At 44.1% G+C, this 19,232-nt stretch overlaps 1 protein-coding gene across 1 annotated transcript in view; it reads left to right on the top strand.

Annotated features, from left to right (window-relative positions):
• LOC138492881 (period circadian protein homolog 2-like) overlaps positions 1-19,232 on the top strand; it is a 344,827-nt gene that overhangs the window by 164,211 nt on the left and 161,384 nt on the right. Inside the window, 1 exon segment of the mRNA XM_069620199.1 lies at positions 16,385-16,594. Within this exon segment, the coding sequence (XP_069476300.1) occupies positions 16,385-16,594 (210 nt within the window).

Raw genomic sequence — 19,232 nt, 5'->3', positions numbered from 1 at the left:
CTGTTTTATAGAGTGGGCGTCCCCAGTAATTTTCTCATTGAAGGCGAATTCCAAGGTAATAAAACTGGGTCTCTCTAGAGACTGCAATCGCTTCACACCACACCGTACGAAATGTATGGCTTTGTTTTTTCCCACAACACATCATTACTGCCGACTTGTTCGAATTCACTTGCAAGTCCAGGTCTCTCATACAAAAAGTTAATTTGTTGACCAATACCTGTAAGGCTCTCGGTGTTCGGGCAATGAGAACTGCATCGTCGGCGTAAATCAACGCTGGAATTGACATCCCTCCACCCCTTGGGACATCTCCATTACACTGGTCCAGATTTTCTAATAAGTTGTTGATATACAGGGAAAACAACAGGGGTGCCAAAACGCACCCCTGTGGGGTAACTCCCAGCTATCAGACCAAGAAAATACAACCCGCTAGGGGTGCACCGTTTTCAAAAAAGATAAGAGATTTTATATTATATAAAAAAGGAAAAGGTGACAGGGTATAACAAAACCACTGCCAAAAGAGCTCTCGTACATCTTCCGTACAAGATTCAAGTTATAAACACACAAATCGTTACTCATGACACACTCCATATACAGTGTTAATCCCCCACCCTCATTGGATGCCGCCTATATACACGCTAATGATTACATATAGCCCATCCTCCACTTGGTTCCGCTGTCTTCTTGCTCATCTTCACTACACATGAGCAACGCCCTCGTCCATCATGGAATGCTGCAAATTAATTTGTTAACATTCAACTGGCACCACCCTACCTTTGATTCTAACCACATGACATACAGCTGGTTATCAATGAGTACTCAATGGGCAATTTTGAGGTCACACAAAAGATTAGGCAACACACAACTGTGTAAAAGCTACTAGCAGCTAACAGAGAACCCAAGACAAAGTCCAGTTCGTAAAGCCAAGCCCAAGAAGGTTTTTTACTGTGGGGTGGACTCAAATCTATTAATAAAAAGAAGGAATAGAACAAGGTTGTGGCTGAAGACAGAAGGATAGAGCGAAACAAAAGTACTATCCCTGCCTACTGTGCACTCTCAACTAGGTTGCAGTGTTACAACGCCTGTTTAATAGTGACAGAATAAGAATGAAATTACCACTTCTATGGTGTGTAATGCATTCAACCTTGAGAGTCCCAACCCACTCTCCTCCAGATTAACTTAAATCGGAGGAAACTACCAGTAAAAACAAGGGAAGGAAAAAAGAGAGAGTTCACCCAGGAAGATAAAGAGAATCAGTTTTTCTCTTCAAGACAACTCATGTGGCATCTAATGGGATAGACAATTTTTTAATAGCCCATTGATTGTCACACTGATCCTAGGTTACTCAGGTTAAAAATGACACAAAAGAAGGAAATAGGATAAATTCCCATTCCAACAAACAAAGACAATAGAATCACCACTTCCCATGTGGGATCGACTTTATACTCATGGAAAGTGGGACAATATAAAATGGTTTGCTCAAACTAAAATGGGGGCAAAATGGTGCCCTTTTAGATGTAAAAAACACCGTCGACCGGTTTCAGTGGCCTAACTTTAATAACGCCACATTCATCAGGACAGTCTAAGCTTCCTCACAAGCTGGTGTATTTCATTACTCAAAAATCAGTCATTGAGAAAAAGGATAAAAAACGGTAGATGGCATAGTACATTACCACCTTGCCGTAGGTGTCATGGGACTGGAACAGTCTGGGAAAGAACCTGTAGGATCAAAGAAATGAACCACAGTTACTAAACTGCTGCTAAATTCCACATATTGGATTAGGATGGCACAGCACTGGTGTGACATCCAAACAAACACAGCCCATGGCTATCGGAAAACACCACTTCATCTCTCAATCCTAGTATCTAAATCTCATCTCCTTGTTGTGTAACATACCACCTATATTGGTTAACCACAATGCTATTTAGGAATCAACACACTATTTGCGATTATTTTAGCATTGGCATAGGATGCTCTTAAAAAAATGTGTTGAAAACAGAGAGACCGTAACTCACCCTTGATTTTCTCTCCCTCTTGTTCTAGAGTGTGGTATGCCTCAGGGCAGGGCACCACTTTACTTTCCAGTTTGCGTGTAATGCATCTGTAAATAATTGCAGGGATGTAACATCATACGAGGTACTGAGTCTCTCACGAAGTCAATTTAAAGAGACCACGATGTAGGTCATGTAGACAATTTCGAAGCCAAAACCTCGCAGAGTCCTAACAAAGTGCAGACATGCATTGTTTTTTGAAAAAATACACAATGGAGGGGAGAAGGTGGGTGAAACAGCTAGTCTGTGTCAATTACGGGTCGGGAGTTCAGAATACCATTCAACCACCATTTCTTCCCATGTACTCACTTGTAATGTGCATCCAGCGGGCACCTTCTTAGTTAAACCAAAGCGTCAGCATGAGCGCGTGTGTCACCTTGCTATGCTCTCCATGTTTTAAATAAGAGCAAAGGAGGCGGAATTGACTGTTACCGTGTCACGTGACATGTGCCAGCACCAGTTTTTCTTACTCTGGTAAGGTTGTTTTTGTCCCAATGTTGGCTCTGGATCATCGTAATAACTATCTTCTACGTACGGATAGATCTTTTCATGTGAAAAAACCGAGATATCTTTCTTTAGTTTCAAGATTTTTTTATTCAAGTTGAATTCTTTGAAATCTTTGATCAGAACATCGATTTCTTCTTGTTTTTTCTTGAAATTTTCAAGGACATCTGAGGATTTAAGTAGGTCCATTTTTGATTCGATTTCTGCCATTAGTTTGATTGAGACCGTTTTGGCTGTATTGATTATTAGAATAAGCCAGTCTTGTGTACATTTATTAGCTATGAAACTCCAGTCCTGGCGAAATTGGATCTCGTCTAAGAAAATTCTCGGTTCAATTTGAATGATAAGACCATCTGGGGCTGTTTGCGCACGTAGATATTCAGTCATAATAAGGCTGTGAAGCTCTGTTCTAATAAGCTTTTTTTGAATGCCCTCAAGTTCATTCCAGGAATTAGTATTCACTTGGGGTACCGACGCATTTCCTATCAAGGAGGGGGCTGCTAAGATTGATTCTACTAGATCTTCCGCGAATGCAAGGACATTTGATTCCATCATCATATTTATGCTGACGTCTGCCATTTCCATATGTGTTTTCATATGAACATGTGAAGTGAATTAGAGCTATGATGTATAAGCTCAGGGTGTAGTATAAGGAGTGTCTAGAGAAGAGAGATTTATGAAAGAGGAAAAAGAAGTGTAAGCAACAGACAATTGCTGTATTGTAGCTGTGTTGGTGTTACACAGACACAAAGTCGAACATCAGTCGACCTTCCCAATTTTTATTTATAAATGGGGAAAAAAATAAGCCCACGGCTGTCGCCGTTAGAAGGATTATAACCAAACAATGGGGCAATTTCTACAAATTTACAGAGTATTGCCCTTAGTAGATAATGTTCACACAAAAGATAAGGCAACACACAACTGTGTAAAAGCTACTAGCAGCTAACAGAGAACCCAAGACAAAGTCCAGTTCGTAAAACCAAGCCCAAGAAGGTTTTTTACTGTCGGGTGGACTCAAATCTATTCATGAAAAGAAGGAATAGAACAAGGTTGTGGCTGAAGACAGAAGGATAGAGCGAAACAAAGGTACTATCCCTGCCTACTGTGCACTCTCAACTAGGTTGCGGTGTTAGAACGCCTGTCTAATAGTGACAGAATAAGAATTAAATTGCCACTTCTATGGTGTGTAATGCATTCAACCTTGAGAGTCCCAACCCACTCTCCTCCAGATTAACTTAAATCGGAGGAGACTACCAGTAAAAGCAAGGGAAGGAGAAAAGAGAGAGTTCACCCAGGAAGATAAAGAGAATCAGTTTTTCTCTTCAAGACAACTCATGTGGCATTTAATGGGATAGACCATTTTTAATAGCCCATTGATAGTCACACTGATCCTAGGTTACTCAGATTAAAAATGACACAAAAGAAGGAAATAGGATAAATTCCCATTCCAACAAACAAAGACAAAGACAATACAATCACCACTTCCCATGTGGGACAATATAAAATGGTTTGCTCAAACTAAAATGAGGGCAAAATGGTGCCCTTTTAGATGTAACAAACACAGTCGATCGGTTTCAGTGGCCTAACTTTAATAACGCCACATTCATCAGGACAGTCTACGCTTCCTCACAAGCTGGTGTATTTCATTACTCAAAAACCAGTCTATGAGAAAAGGGATAAAAAACGGTAGATGGCATAGTACATTACCACCTTGCCGTAGGTGTCATGGGACTGGAACAGTCTGGGAAAGAACCTGTAGGATCAAATAAATGAACGACAGTTACTAAGCTGCTGCTAAATTCCACATATTGGATTAGGATGGCACAACACTGGTGTGCCATCCAAACAAACACAGCCCATGGGCAATACCCTGTAAATTTGTAGAAATTGCCCCATTGTTTGGTTACAATTTTGAGGTCAGCCTGGTCCTTGCTGACAAAACACCCCTTTTCTCATCTCAGACACATTGGCTCCCCCATCATGCCCTCGCCACTGTATGGGCATCATTCTTAGCTCTCCTTGGCACAAAGCATAGATCATGTTGTTCTCTGCTTTCCCCTTTATCAGTTCTTCTCCCCAAGAGTAAACTTATGTGTCCCACTAATCAATCCAGTTTGCAATGATTTAGGGTCCATTTCCCTACACATCTGGTAGTCAAATGGAATGACTGTTGTGGGGGCGCTAGTGTCTTAAATCTTATTTCATGTGTTGGCATCCCAAGACCTCTGCCTTCCCTCCCAGGAATACGACTTTGGTACTAGGCCGCAGCCCTTCACATCTTCAGCTGCACACATTCCTTCCTAATGAGTTCAAAGGCCTATCTGTTTTGGGGGCATGTGCATGTTACTTTTCCTCGTTTTGGAATTGGGATGCAATGGCACGGCGAGGGATAATGTCTCGTTATTCTGTGCCTCTGTGAAAACACGGCCTGCGAGGATTCAAGCGTACTCGTAACCTCAATGTTAGTTCATATTGTAACTGTTGTGTGTATATGCATACTAAATGCTATATAATTAAATGAACACTACTGATTGACTTCCCCCTTTTTGATTTCTCACGTCACCAGTAATCCCCACCCATAATGCACCCCCTTACATGGTCCCATACTCATATCTATACTCTAATATATTTTTCGCAATCTAAATCGTCTGGGAGGGGCGTTGGTCTGGACGTGCTGGCTGCGAGGATTAAGTTCAAAACCCTCTGCATTGTTCACAAGGCCTTCTGGGATCTGGGGCCGAAATATCTTCAACACTCTCTTCCTAAATATCTTCCTTCTCGAGCTCTTCACTCATCCGCCTCCAACTCCCTCAGTGTCAGTCGACTCTCCAAGCAACGAGTTGGTGGCAGATTACTTTCTTCGGCTGGGGCTTCTCTCTGGAACAGCCTTCCTGCCTCCCTGAAACTCGAGGAGAACCCTCTCCGATTCCAGAAGCACCTCAAAACCTTCCTCTTTGCCTCTGCTTTCTCGCCCCCTCTCCCCTGCTGATTTCCTGACTAAAACTGCCCGGGTTACCTGGCCACCCTTTCTGATCGCTGGCCCAGGCCCCATCAATTGCCCACTGCACTGCCTCCCTGGCAATCCCTGCACCTGGGGAACGTTGTTCTGTATCCCTGCAGTCCCCCTACCAGCACTTTGTCTGCACTTCCTTGCACTTGCCACCAGCTGGCCGTTTATTTATTTTCTTATTTATGCCACTTTTTCCCATGTACTGCACTTTCCCCTCTCCCTTCCCCCGCACACTTTTCCTTTTCCCCCTTCCCATGCACTTGCGCAATCTGAATGACACTTGGCCTAGTAGGATCGTTGGCTGTCCTCCCTTTGTTTCCCCCCCCTTGCCTCGTCGCGCCTTGAAACACTTGTGTACAGGCGCGTTATAAATGCCATATCATAGCATATCATGCCAACACCTGCCTAACACCCGTGTCAATCGCAAATCAAGGGGTGCAATGGCCCCTCCTACCTGATTTCATACATTCCTCATTATTACTATTTATAATCTTTAAAATATCGAAAATAGTAGACTAGCATTTATCGGACCTGAGCATGTGCCATAATTTACTGCGACTGACTTTATCAAAGGCTGTGCTCAGGTCCATAAAAGCAAGGTAAATGGGTACTTATTTAATGTAAAAGGACTAAGCAATTATCAGATAGAGGTTTAAACCCTAGTCCACGGTACACAGTATAGGTCTAAACCCTAGTTGAATGGGCGACAAGATAGGCTGTTCAGTTAACCAATCCTCCATTTTGTTGAGGAGACATTTCCCAAACGATTTGAAACTAGCGTTTAGTAGGTAACTTGGCCGATAAGATGGAGAACGTTTTCTACATCCCTTTTTAAAAATAGGAACACTGATAGCTCTTGTCCATTCTCTTGGTATTATTTTGGATTCCAATATGGCATTAAACAGAATTGTCAGGATAGGGCCCCAGACTTCAATGCAACATAGCATTGAAGTCTGTACTCAACCGGTGCCCCATCCAAACCTTGTGTTCTATTACGCTTTGCAGCCTTGATCACTTTGATCACTTCATTATATTTGAATCAGACTTTAACATTATAAGTTTCCACTGCAGCCATATTTGTTGCAAAGACAAACCATGCATCCGCCTCCGCTGGCTGGGCTTTATAGTCATTACTAAAATGCTCTACCCATCTATTGTCTAGAATACTACTCTTTATAGATCAAGCCACTATTTACTGCTTTCCAAAAATGTATGGAGTCATTGTCTTTACTCGTTGTCTCTAATTTGTCCCATGCTTGGCGATCCTGGGTTATTTTCTGTTTTCTAATCTGCCATTTATAATGTGCCCTGGCCCGTTATAAATTAATATCTCCCTTGAGGTCTCTTTCTTTTTGAGTAGGCATATCAAATGGTTCTTTGCGACCCTACAATCCTTGTTGAATCAACCAACCTTGATACCTTTCCTTGGCTTATTTGGCTGCATGTTCATAAATCTGTCTTGGATATCTCCCATTAGTCTCATAAAAAACAGTACAATCACTGCTGTGTTCTTGGTCAGGATTTAGTAAAGTCAAAAAACACTACAGATGCACGGAGCGCTTTTTAGAGGTAACAACAGAACAGATATACAGCGGGGGTAGGATACACAGGGGCACAGAAGAGGAGTACAGCTGTACTGGGTGGCTGGGAGGAGAGGGGTAGGCAACATATTGCGAGTCATGTGGCGCGAGGGGTGACTTGATGTCCTAGGTGTTGAGGAGGAGAGACTCCTTAAAGAGGTGGGTTTTGAGTTTTTTTCTGATTTGTAGGAGCTGGGGACGAGTCTGATGCTGACGTAGAGGAGGTTCCACAGTCTTGGGGCGTAGGCAGAGATGGCTTGCCTTCTGGTCCTTTACTTTTTGCAGCAGCAGATTTCAAGTCTGCACGTGTCCTGGCTTCTGGTGGTGCGCTTTCCGCCAGAGATGCTGAGTATTTCCACAAGGTAGCTGGATGACTTGAAAGGTACTGCCTTATAGATGGTTCAGCAAGACTTGAAGGGGATTTGTGCATGCAGTGGGAGCCAGTGAAGGCCGATGAGGGCCAGGGTGATGTGGTCAGATCTGTGTAGACCCTTGATGAGGCGTGCAACCGCATGTAGGACACTTCTCACGGGCACAAGGGAGGACGACGGAAGAACTTTGAGGAGTGCATTGCACCCGTCCAGGCGCGAGAGGACGAATGATTAAACAGTGGATCTAAAGCTGTCTGGAATGAGGAAGGGCTTTTTATCCACAAGAAGGAGAGCTGATACCAAGCTGTCTGAGTTTTCTTAGCTATGTTTGTCTTGAACGAGAGGTTTTTGAGAGGTGGAACCTGAGGGACTTGGTGCAGGAGGTGAACTCGCATGTGAAGCCCTCAGAGTTTATGGTTGATAGCCAGGTCTGTATGTCTGGGTGTTCAGTATTGTTGGTGAGGAGTAGGAATTTCGTCTTGGAGGGGTTGAGCTCCAAGTACGCACTAGACATCCATGACTGGATCAGCGAGAGGCAGGTTTTGAGCCTATAGATGTCCTTGATGGAGTCGATCTTGATTTATAGCTGTGTGTCATTGGCGTATTGGTGAATATGGATGTTGTGTGTGGCTAGAAGGGCACCCAGCAGCTCCATGTATAGATTGGAGATCACTGGAGCGAGGATGGAACCCTTTGCGACTCCACATGTGACAGGTAGCATTGGCGATGTACAGGAGTCCATCTGAACAAACAGCTGGCGGTTGGTGAGGTAGGACTTGAAACAGCGTAGGATATTTTTGCTTATCCTCATGTGCCGATGTAGGGTGTCCATAAGTGCCTGGTGGTCTACTGTGTCGAAAGCGGCTGAGAGGTCGAGTAGAACCAGGAGGTAGGGATAGCCATCATCAAGGACGTTGAGGGCATCGTCAACCACCATCTATATGGTTGCTGTCACCATGCTGCATCTCGGTCTGAACCCGGATTGGTAGGTTTGGAGCAGATTATTGGTGTGGATGTGTTGCTGCAGTTGTGTGGATGCCTCTTTCTTGATGATCTTACCTGGGAAGGGAAAATGGGTGATGGGTGATGGGGCGATAGTTACCTAGGTTGTTGGGATCCAGATTGGGTTTCTTTAGTAGAGGGAGGATTGGCCCTGTTTTTAGGGTCGATGGGAAGGTGCCTTGAGTTAGGTGGCTGTTGATGGTAGGGAAGGAGAGCTTCTGAGGATGGATGTTAGGAGGATGTTGTCTATATACAATGTGGGCTTAAGGGCAGCCAGGGTTTCTACCATGTCCTCTGTAGAGAGTGTCTTGAATGTTGTTCAGGGTGTGGAAATTTGGCGAGGAAGGACATGAGGTGTGTCTGTGGATGCAGAGCTGGTGTCTATGTGCTGGCAAATCATGTTGATTTTGTCAATGAATGTGTTGATGGGAGTGGATTTTTTTGATGTAGTGTGGTATGGCAGGGTCTGGTAGCGGGTTGACACAGTGCTTGATCACTTTGAAGTGGGCTCTGCTTTTGTTTACAGATTCTGCAATGGTAATCTGATAGTAGGAGACTTTGGCTCTGTTGATTATTTGTTGGCTGGTTGCTCGGAGTTCCTTGAGGAGCACCAGGTAGAATGTTGTTTCCTGATGACTCTTTTGCTGAGGATGAGTTCTTGCGTGTATTAGGGTGCTGGCAGTTTCGGTTTGCAGGTGCCTTGTTTCAGAGGCACATGTCGCTCGGTGGAGGCTGAGAGGGTGGAGTTGAGTGCTTCTAGTAGAGAGTCGCAGTTCGGTTGGGGGTGTTCAGTCCATGTAAGGTAGAGGTTGGCAATGTCTTTCATGAGGGCATCCACTGGGAAGTTCTTGAACGACCTTAAGGTTTGGTTGCTTGGTTTCTGTTGGGAGTGCTTGACTGGGGTGGTGTGCAGGATGCTGAAAGGCACAGCTACGTGGTCCGACCAGTTAAGCGGGAGAAAAGAGCGGTAGTGGAAGGAAGACAGTGCAGTGCTGATTAGGTTGAGGATGTTACCTTGTTTGTTTGTTGGGTATTTTATGTGCTGTCTGTGAGGGAGGTATGGCATCACAAGTAGACACTGAAACAAGAGCTGCAAGTTTCAAATTTTTTTTGATGGTTTGAAAGGGATTGGAAAACTCCAATCTTGGCCTATAACTAAGATGGGAGTATTCTCAACCATCAAACAAAAAGAAAATACAGTTCTTCTCAGTCCATAGTCAAAATAAAATGGCCTATACTAATAAACCTAATGCCTGCCCTCTTTCTTATACAATAAATGTGTAAAGGGAATGTGTAATGCAAAAAGGAAAATCAGTGTTCAAAAGAAATATCAGTATGGCTGAGTAAACTCCCTTCCCCGCGTTTTGGAGCACGGGGTAACGTGGCACACTTGAACAATGCAATACACTCTGGCTTTGGTCAGAAGGATGCAGTTTGTTTCGTGGACCAGTGCCCAATTGGCCTTCCACGAAAAGTCACTAGTTTATTCACTGGACATCTCAGCTTTCTTTCACTACAGTCCAGGTCACCTTTTAGCTTATAATACAGTTCAACAAAAGTTTGTTTCCTTCTGGTTACCACAATTCAGTACATGTTTCCTTCTGCCAGGCGCAAACCTTTCAATCACAATTTGTGGGGTTCCCTTCCCCAATCTTCAATCACACCTTCATAGGCCTCCCTCCGTCAGGTTCAAGGCTACTTTCACTGGAAGCACTGTCGAAGACTATAGAAACTGCAAGGCTTTTGCTCTTACATAGGCATGACCATTTTGGCCTTCTTTCCCCAAAAGTCACTTTTTCTCTCCTACACCAATGCCTCTTGGTACATGTAGTTTCGAGCACAGTACTTATGTCAAAGTTCAAATATATCTCTCACTTCTAGGTTTCCCTCTGCCGGGATAAAACCTAACAGTTCCAAGACATCTCTCACATCCAGGGTTCCCTCTGCTGGGATCAAACCTAACAACAGTTCAAATCTTGCATCTCAGTTTCGTTCTCTTCCTGTCACTTCTACGGCATCGGACATTTTACAGAGACTTTCAATTTGGCAATCTTCTTTTTGCAGACCACTCTGTTACTTTGTATCTTAAAGTTACAGTTCTTTACAATGCTTTGCTTTCTCTCACATCTTATCGGCATGCGCAACCTTCATTCGTCGGATACTGTTGCCGTGTAGTTTCATTTAACACAGACCGGACTTTCATTGCTTTCATCAACGGTTGACGGGGTGTAGAGAGCATTTCTCTCACTGGAGGGCTGGTTTCAATTGCTGGGATGATAGCTCAGGGGCAACACGCTCGCCTTGAAAGCAAGACGGCGTGGGGCAACACAGGTTTAATCCCAGGTCTGTGCTTAGAAACCTATGGGTATTAAGCACGTTATAAATAACCAATTACAATTACAATAACGCTTCCCACTGCGTGTCCTCTGCATAGCCAAGGAGTCCCAACCTCTACCATGTTTTCCACACGGCGTCCTGCTGCCAACACAACGGCAACTTCAGCTTCTGCTTCTCCCTACTGCTTCTTCCTCACCGGCACCTGAAAGGCCTTTAAATGTTTGAAGGTTCTGCTCAGGTGTTGGTCGTTACAACAACTAGACCGCTCACAACAGTTTACTACTGCTGAATCCGGGTTCCACTTTACAGTGCTAAGAGCATTATGGGACTTGAAGTCTATAATGTTCTTCTTTGTTCTTTCATTAATTAATTCAATCTGTTTGGGTGATTTATATGATTTACACTTAAGGGAAAGTTTCAAAGGAGGTGACATTTTTCTCTTGGTCTGACGTCTAAACATAAGGTAGAATCATAACTACTGGAAAAGGTAATATTAACTTCCTGATCCCCCTATGTTCCATGTTTATGTTTGTTAAAAGGGTCTTCATACTTGATAGTTTGGGTAATTCTGGTAGAGGGAGCCTTACAGTGACATGTCATTAGATCTTTAGGCAATAGGGAAATCTTCATAATATGTTATTCATTTGTGTGGTTGCTTAATTAATGTGTTGACCGTTTCTCTCACAAGGTGCTTCAAAGAGGTCTACTTAGTTGAGAGAATGCAAATAGGGGAAGCAACAGAGCTTGGATTGTATAGTCTTCTCAAGTAAATAGGCTCATATCTAGTCTAATGATATGAGCAGTAGCAGTCCAGGATAGTCAGAGAGCACAATTTTCTGAGCATTTCCATACATCTTGAGTCTATGTGTAAGTCTGCAAACTTTTTTATCCTGGTCTTCCTCCTCCCTGGTCTTTCTGCTTCCTCCTTGTTATTGATTTTTTGTGTCTCTTCGATGGTGTGTTGTTCTTTTTTGAGCCTGTGAGTCTTTCATCATTGAATCATGGCTGCCTTCATCGGGTAGGGTCAGTGGATGGGCTTCTTATTCATCCTTTCAGTTCATAAACAACTGGGAGCAACACCTGCGTGCTTGGGGGGCAGATGTGTGTTGCGCTGGAGGAATTGCAGTGAAGTGTAGGTTGTGCTCATTGTGTTTGCACTGCTGTGCTCTTTTTATACAATAAAATTCTTCATGTAATTCGCTTGTAGCAAGTCTTAAAGTCAATCTTGCAGGTAACATCCTGCACTTGTTGGGCCACTGTATTTGAATGTATTTGCCATAGTTTTCTTCACCAGTTTAACCTTTATCCAGTCACCCACCTGGACTGTAAGCTGACAGGTGCTTTGTGTGCAGTTGTAGTGCGACTCACATTTTTCCTGGGCCCAATTTATGCCAGAATTGCCATATGAAAACATTTTGATCATGCGTGTGCTCAATATATATATCAGAATGTCACTGTAAAGTGCCCACTGCTAATGTGCCTCCCCCAAAATAAAACACTCATTGGATGCATCACACACTCGAAGCCCCCCCCCACACACACAAACTGCTTTTACACAAACGTTTTTAAACGTACCTTTGCATGTGGTGATCGAGCCCTCTCCCCCGGTGCACTCCTCCCGATGGAAGGAAGGAAGGCATGCATGCAGCAGGGGCAACCGGTGTGGATCCTGGGAGGAATTACACAAACTGATAACTGTTGTGCAAACTACTTCTGTGTGACGGCACTGTTCGCCTCACTTCCTCCATCGTTAGACAGATAGCCATGCTATTAATCATAAATACACTGGACTAAGCATAGCTAGGCCTTCTGGACGCAGGGCATAGCGCAATGATTCAATTCACGCACAAACCAAAGGAAGCTAAGTGCATAGAACTTTGCCTGCATTGTATTTTACAGAAAAGCACGTGACCTAGACCATCTTTCCTGAGTTCCACCTCTCATGAATTGTTGCAACCTGATATGCAGTTTACAACTGTGAGTCCACATTGATTGCTTGTAGCTGCTTCTGACGCAGTTCTGGCAAGGAGGGGTGCAGATTGTTCTACTGGTATAGGTAGGGGGTCCAGAGTTGGTGTCTGACATAACCCTTGTACCCAGCTTGCTCCACCGTTCAGTCTTCATCCTTGGAGTTTCATACATTTCATGGAGTGCCATACTCAGTGCTTCAGTGAATCCCTTTTTGGACATTTGTAGGTCTAGAACCCCCCTCCCCCACATCCCCAAAACCTTTAGAAATACGAGGCATAGTATCAAAACGTCCATACATTTCGCAGTGTATCCCTTATTTGAACATCAGAAGTACTCTGAAACATGCTGATTGTGTTTTTATTTTACATGATGCATTTCTGGAGTAGCACCCCCCACCTCCTGCGGGCAGATGGAAACTTGCATAAATCCAATTGCTACATTCCCTTCCTTTGTATTCACAGTCTTAAAAAATAGAAGGCAGTCGAATTGTAGCTGTCTTTTTTTTAACCTAGCAATTGACTTCTATATTTTTTGAAGAGCAAGTATTTTTCTCCCGGAACATTTCTGTACATGTGGAGTTGGCCTCTTAGTCACCTTTGCCACTGAACACGAATTTGCTAGCCACCTCTCTCAGAGTTGTCATACACTCTTCAATGGTCTTTGTAAGAAGATTGCAGTCTGGAATAAAATGTCTGACGCTCCATCAGCACATTAACTGTCACACTGAATTTACATTACATTGGACTTCTGTAGGACCTCCTGAAAAATGCTGACGGGTAGAATAGATGGGTTTCTTGGCCACTCGAGTAATTAAGAAAAGCCTTAGGCCTTCAGTGCCATGTGTACTCATGGAGGCAAGATGACAGCCAGTGCAAACAAGCAGTTACACATAGTGTCAAGCGTGGCTTACCTTTGTAAACCATGGTACAGCTGGACCCCTGGAGACACCAGAAAGAACAGATGTAGTTAAACCAGGGAGAGAGGCATGGACTTCATTGCATGGTTAATCACAAGGGTTTAAGCGGGGTGTTGATCAAAGTACCTCGATTATTGTATACTAGTGAAAATGTCAGGTGGTATCAGGAGGCTCACAAGTCTGAAGTTTAAATCATGTTTTCTGTCATCATCATGATCATAATGCCCCAAACTGCTGTTATCTACCGGAAAAGATGAACAACACAATAAAAGGCACACATTTTCTTTATTCTCTTGTAGGGTAAATAGGCCAGCACAACCGAGTTCTGATCAGAAATCCATTTGAGCAATCATATTCCCTTCTATATATCCTCATTATTCAAACTCCTCCCTCCGTACATGCACAGTTAACCTACATGCGCTAGGTATGCGACTAATCGTATGGAAGCTGGGTCTTGGTAGGGTTGGGACAAGGGAGGCGATTGTGGTGTTTGAGGATCGATGCAGTTGTTGGTTGAATACCCTAAAGCTGGTCAGTGTTGGGTTCATGGATAGAAATACAATCAAGGATCGATTTATCTGTTAAGGCCCCATTTTTTTTATAAGGTTTGTGCTCATGACTTCCTATATTAATTTGTTAGGGGCAGTAAACATAATTTCACTTGAATCTATTTTTTTGTGACCAACATGTTAGCAAATGTACCCATAACATTAATTGTGTGTGGTCAATGTGACTAGCCAGGGCACTTTTCCTTAATTGGATGGGCAAGTAGATTTCTTGTAGTCTTCATTTGTCTTGTTGATTCCTAAAGGTTTCTGTATACGTGGGCATATCTGCTGCACTTGAAGGCAGCTTCAACAAGTTGATACTCCACTGCCTCCTCCCAATGCCTTCACCGTGCATTGGGGAGAGATTACTCACAGTTGCTATGATTGTATGGAAACAGTGGTCACTCTTAAGTTGTGTGTTTGTGAACGGGGAAGGTTGTGATCTTGCCCTAAGTTGTACACTTTGCCTGATTGGGACTATACAATAGCCGGCAGGTAAAGACATGCAGCTTTCTTCATGCTGGTAAGGGTTCTAACACACAATATAATGCTGTTGGGGCAGCTCATACTGTTTACAACTGAATTGGACTGCCTGTTTTGTTTAATTATGAAATAAAATGATCTATTTTCTGAAGAGAAAAGAAAATCTATATAAATCTACTGAGGCACAGTCTGATGAATACTTTGTATATCCTGTAACTCGGGCTACTACAGTTTTGTCTTGCATACTCAACCAATTTGTGCTTAAAATCATTCATTGATGCTCTTTCTTGGTAGGTTTTCCAAACGCATGCATACAGCTGGGTCCAAGCTTTGTATAAGCCCTCTTAGAATATCTGTATTACTTTTGAATATTCTAAGGCTTTGTTTAGTTTGATGTAGCAAAAAAAGAAAGATCTTTCTCGATTATTTGCCATTGCCTGTCATAATGCAGGTAGCGATTTCACTGATACAATGCCATACATACCTGAACTCCCGAAAGGTCAGGCCTGCCAGTAGTTCACTGTCCCTACCGGCAGACTCAGAGTATGCTGGTCCAGGAAAAATTTAGTAGCCGATACTACTGCCCGTTTTACCGGCCGGCATGCTCATAATGAGGGCCCATGTTTTATTTGTTGTTGAATTTTGAATATTTTTGAGTAAAGTAAAATTGTATCTACTTTATATCTGAAGCCCATGAGAATCTGGATTCAAGGAGACCAAGAAGTTGGAGGGAGAGGAAACAAATGTGTATTGGTGCTAGCTGATTACATGTGATTTTAACGAATGAATAAATGAAGAATGCATTTTTAACGAAAACAAAACAATGAAAAAATGTAGAATTTTTGTATTCTTTTTTTAATTTGGGGGGTTCTCCCAACCCCCCCATTTCCCTATGTTTAAAACCCCACCCAACACCTCTCCACCCATTTTATCTACTTACCCCACCCCCCATATGTTTTCTTTTTATTAGATGTTTTTTTCATTGTTTTAGGTTTGTTCAAAATTTGATTAATTATTTTCAATTCGTTAAAATCAATGCATACCGTGCTAGCTATGTCCTATGCTTCGGTGCAATAGCTGAGCCATAATCTGCATTAAAAGAAATTATTTAAAACAGTAATTGTCTGGTACAATGTAAAATTGCAAACCACCTTATCATCAATAATCATTTTTTTCTGTTTCCTTTGTTAGAAATTATTGACAATGGCCCTCATTACGACCCTGGCGGATTTTTTCCGCCATCGGCGGACTTTTCCGCCATGGCGCAAAGTCCCTTTACGCCATGGCGGATGGCGGACTTAGCGCCCCATTCCGAGGTTGGCGGGGCGGTAAGTCCCCATTGACCCATTTACCCTTCCCCATTCCCATTTCGGCCCCATAGGGCTCAATGGGAGTGGGGAAGGTGTTAATTACGCCACCGTACACTACGGTGGCGTAATTAACACCGAGGTCCCATAGCGCCATGGATTTTTACGCCCGCAAAAAGCGGGCGGAAAAGTGACCATGGCGCTCTGGGAACTCGTAGTTGGCGGTAAGGGGTCGGCGCAGCTAACGCTGGCGTAAACCCCTTACCGCCAGGGTCGTAATGAGGCCCAATGTGTTTGTTGGCGAAGAACTGGTGGATAGGCGTCTTCTTACTGCACCATCTCACACACCAGTAAACCAAGAAAAGGAGGCTTTCAAGAAGATGGGTCTGACCAAAGAGGTCTTGGCAGAGCACACGCAAAAGGAAGAGCATAGTTTTTTAAGCAAGTTTTAAGGCCGAAGGCGAATCAGTGTATTTGAATCCCGCTATAATCGCTGCTTACTCCATCGAAACAGAGGTCAATAAGGTAAGCATTCTGAATATGGACACATGGCTTCTTAAGATGTTGAGTAGTAGCATTGTGCTGATGTTGGTTTTGGGGATTCTAAGGAACCAGTGAAAGCTATTACCATTAATCCATATTGCCACATAAGCATTACTCTGAGGTAAAAAGAAGGAAGGTAACAAAGACTGAATAATTTCATTTACTGTGACAATTTGTTACTTTTAGACATGGGAGTTATAGATCATAATTCAGCCACACCTCCAATTAGTAATACCGGTAGCAGCCCTATAGAAGCTCGGCTCTTTTCTAGACAACCAAAAGTCCTTGTATTGTATTCAGAGGACTTCCCTGCGGTTACTGAACGCCAGTTCAATCATTGAGATCTGTAACCCCCATTTACCTGCCAAGATTGTAGGCAGGTTGTTCTGTGCCCTGACCTTTCTCCTACATCATGGTGTCATGAAGTTGTAAAACTTGTTCCAATGCCTCCTTCAGTGGGACAGTCAAAAGGCATTGGCACTAACCTTAGCCCAACCTCCTCCTTCTTGATAGGCGTCTTTTCTCTCTCATCAACTTGCTTCCTTCACCTGCCACTCCTCCTTCTGCCACACCCCTGTACCTTTTACCACCACTGACGGGTGTACCACATCCCTTACCCCTCCTCGGAAGGCTTTTGAAGGTGGCAACCAGCTTCACTTAGCTACTCTGAACTCTCGCTCTGCCGTTTAACACTCCTCTGACATCTGTCACCTCCTTGAAGACTTTGACGTCCTTGCTCGCACTGAGACGTGGTTCAATGCCAGCTCTGTCACTGTTTTTGACACACTCCTCTTTGAGGGCTACAAGATCCTCTCTAAGCCCAGGCCTAATCGGTCTGTAGGTGGAGTGGCCAGATCTTTGCTGAATGGGTTCCTGCTACTATCACACCCACTCACTCCGATTCTTCCTTCAAATGCCTCATCTGCAGGCTTGGTATCACTCCTACCCTTTCGCTGACTATCACCACCATCTAAAGGACCCCTGGTCCGGTCTCCCTCTTCCTTTCGGAGTGGCCCAACCTCACCTCTTCTGTCCTGGCCTCAACCTCAAAGCTTCTCCTCCTCAGAGACTTCAATATTCACTTTGAATCTCCTAGTGCGGCCACTGGATTCTTCCACAGCCTCTGTGACTCTCTTTCCCCTACCATTCTTCCCTCTGGTCTGGCCCACTCAGCCGGACACACCTTGGAGGTGCTCATCTCATCATACATCCCCATCTCCAACTGTCTCTCTAAACCTCTCTCCTGGTTTTACCATGTCCTCTCATCTTGATCTCTTGGGTCTCCTGGCTAAGCCTCTGCCCGCACTGCCAGTTTCTTTCTTTGTCATTCGACCGATGAAGCGAGTGTCAGCTGCTGCCTTTGTTGCCACTTTCATTCCCAACTCCCACTCCAGCTACTGACTCTCATACTGGTACAGCCCCTACTAATATTCACCTCTCAATATCCAACACCCTGGATATCTTTGCCCCTGTCATGAGTATCCACATGAAGCCTGCCTCCAAGCGCAATACCTGGTTTGACTCTGACCTAGCCTCTCTGAAACGCAAGTGCAATGTTGGTGAACGGACATCGCTGGCTTCAAGCACATCCACTGACAGACTGGACAATCCTACTTCTCCTCTTCCATCCCAGGCCCTGTGCACTGCACTGGCCTCCCACTTCACAACCAAAACTCAGGACATCCTGTCCTCACTGTCCTCCACTCCCCTTCCTCCTCCTTCACCCACTCTCAGGTCTCCCTTCCCTCTTACTCTCCTCCTTCCTGCCCATAGCAGTGGGTGAGGTCTCTAAACAAGTCCTCTTTATGAAAGTCTCTTCCAGACAGGTGCTCCCCTGCTCCTCCAGCACTATCAAGGACAACATTGCCTCCCTTGCTCCATACTTGGCTGATTTATTCAATCCCTGTCCTGCAATTGACTCCTTCCCACTACCCCTCAAGCACTCCCTAGTGGACCTTCTGCACAAAAAGCCTTCTGCTGACCCTTTCTACCTGGCTAACTACATTAGCCCCTTCCTGGGCAAACTCTTGGAGAATTTGGTCAACGCCCAACTGATCCACCACACTGAATCTGTTGGCTGTCTCCACGGCCTCCAGCCTGGCTACAGAGCAGCCAGAGGCACGAACCTGCTCTCATAAACACCTGTGATGACTTGCTCCAAAATCTCGATTCTAAATCTCCTTTAGTTCTCATCCTTCTCGATCTTTCCTCTTTCTTTGATACGTTCAATCATGCCATCCTTATAAATCGGCTTTGTGATACCCTTGGCATCAAAGAACTGGCATTAGACTAGTTAACCTCCTTCCTATCTGACCAACCTTCCCAGGTTCAACTGGGTCCTTTCCTCTTCTCCACCACACTCTCCACCTGTGGCATCTCTCAGGGCTCTATCCTCACACTGTGGTTCTTCAACATTTACCTTGACCCTCTGGTCCACTTAATCTCCACCTTCTCTCGGAACCTCCAGTGTTATGCAGACAACACGCAGCTCTCTTCAAGCTTCCCTCGACTGCCTCCTCTTCTTCCTTTCTCATTCCTGACTGTCTGACTGCTTTTCATGCACGGTGCGTTGCTAACAATCTCTACCTTAATGCCAGTAAGACTGAGATCC

This window comes from Ambystoma mexicanum, chromosome 10, assembly GCF_040938575.1.
Source record: "Ambystoma mexicanum isolate Mex_15411 chromosome 10, UKY_AmexF1_1, whole genome shotgun sequence".
NCBI lineage: Eukaryota > Metazoa > Chordata > Amphibia > Caudata > Ambystomatidae > Ambystoma > Ambystoma mexicanum.
The sequence above is the reverse complement of the archived record's forward strand: the minus strand, read 5'-3'. Positions and strand labels throughout refer to the sequence as shown.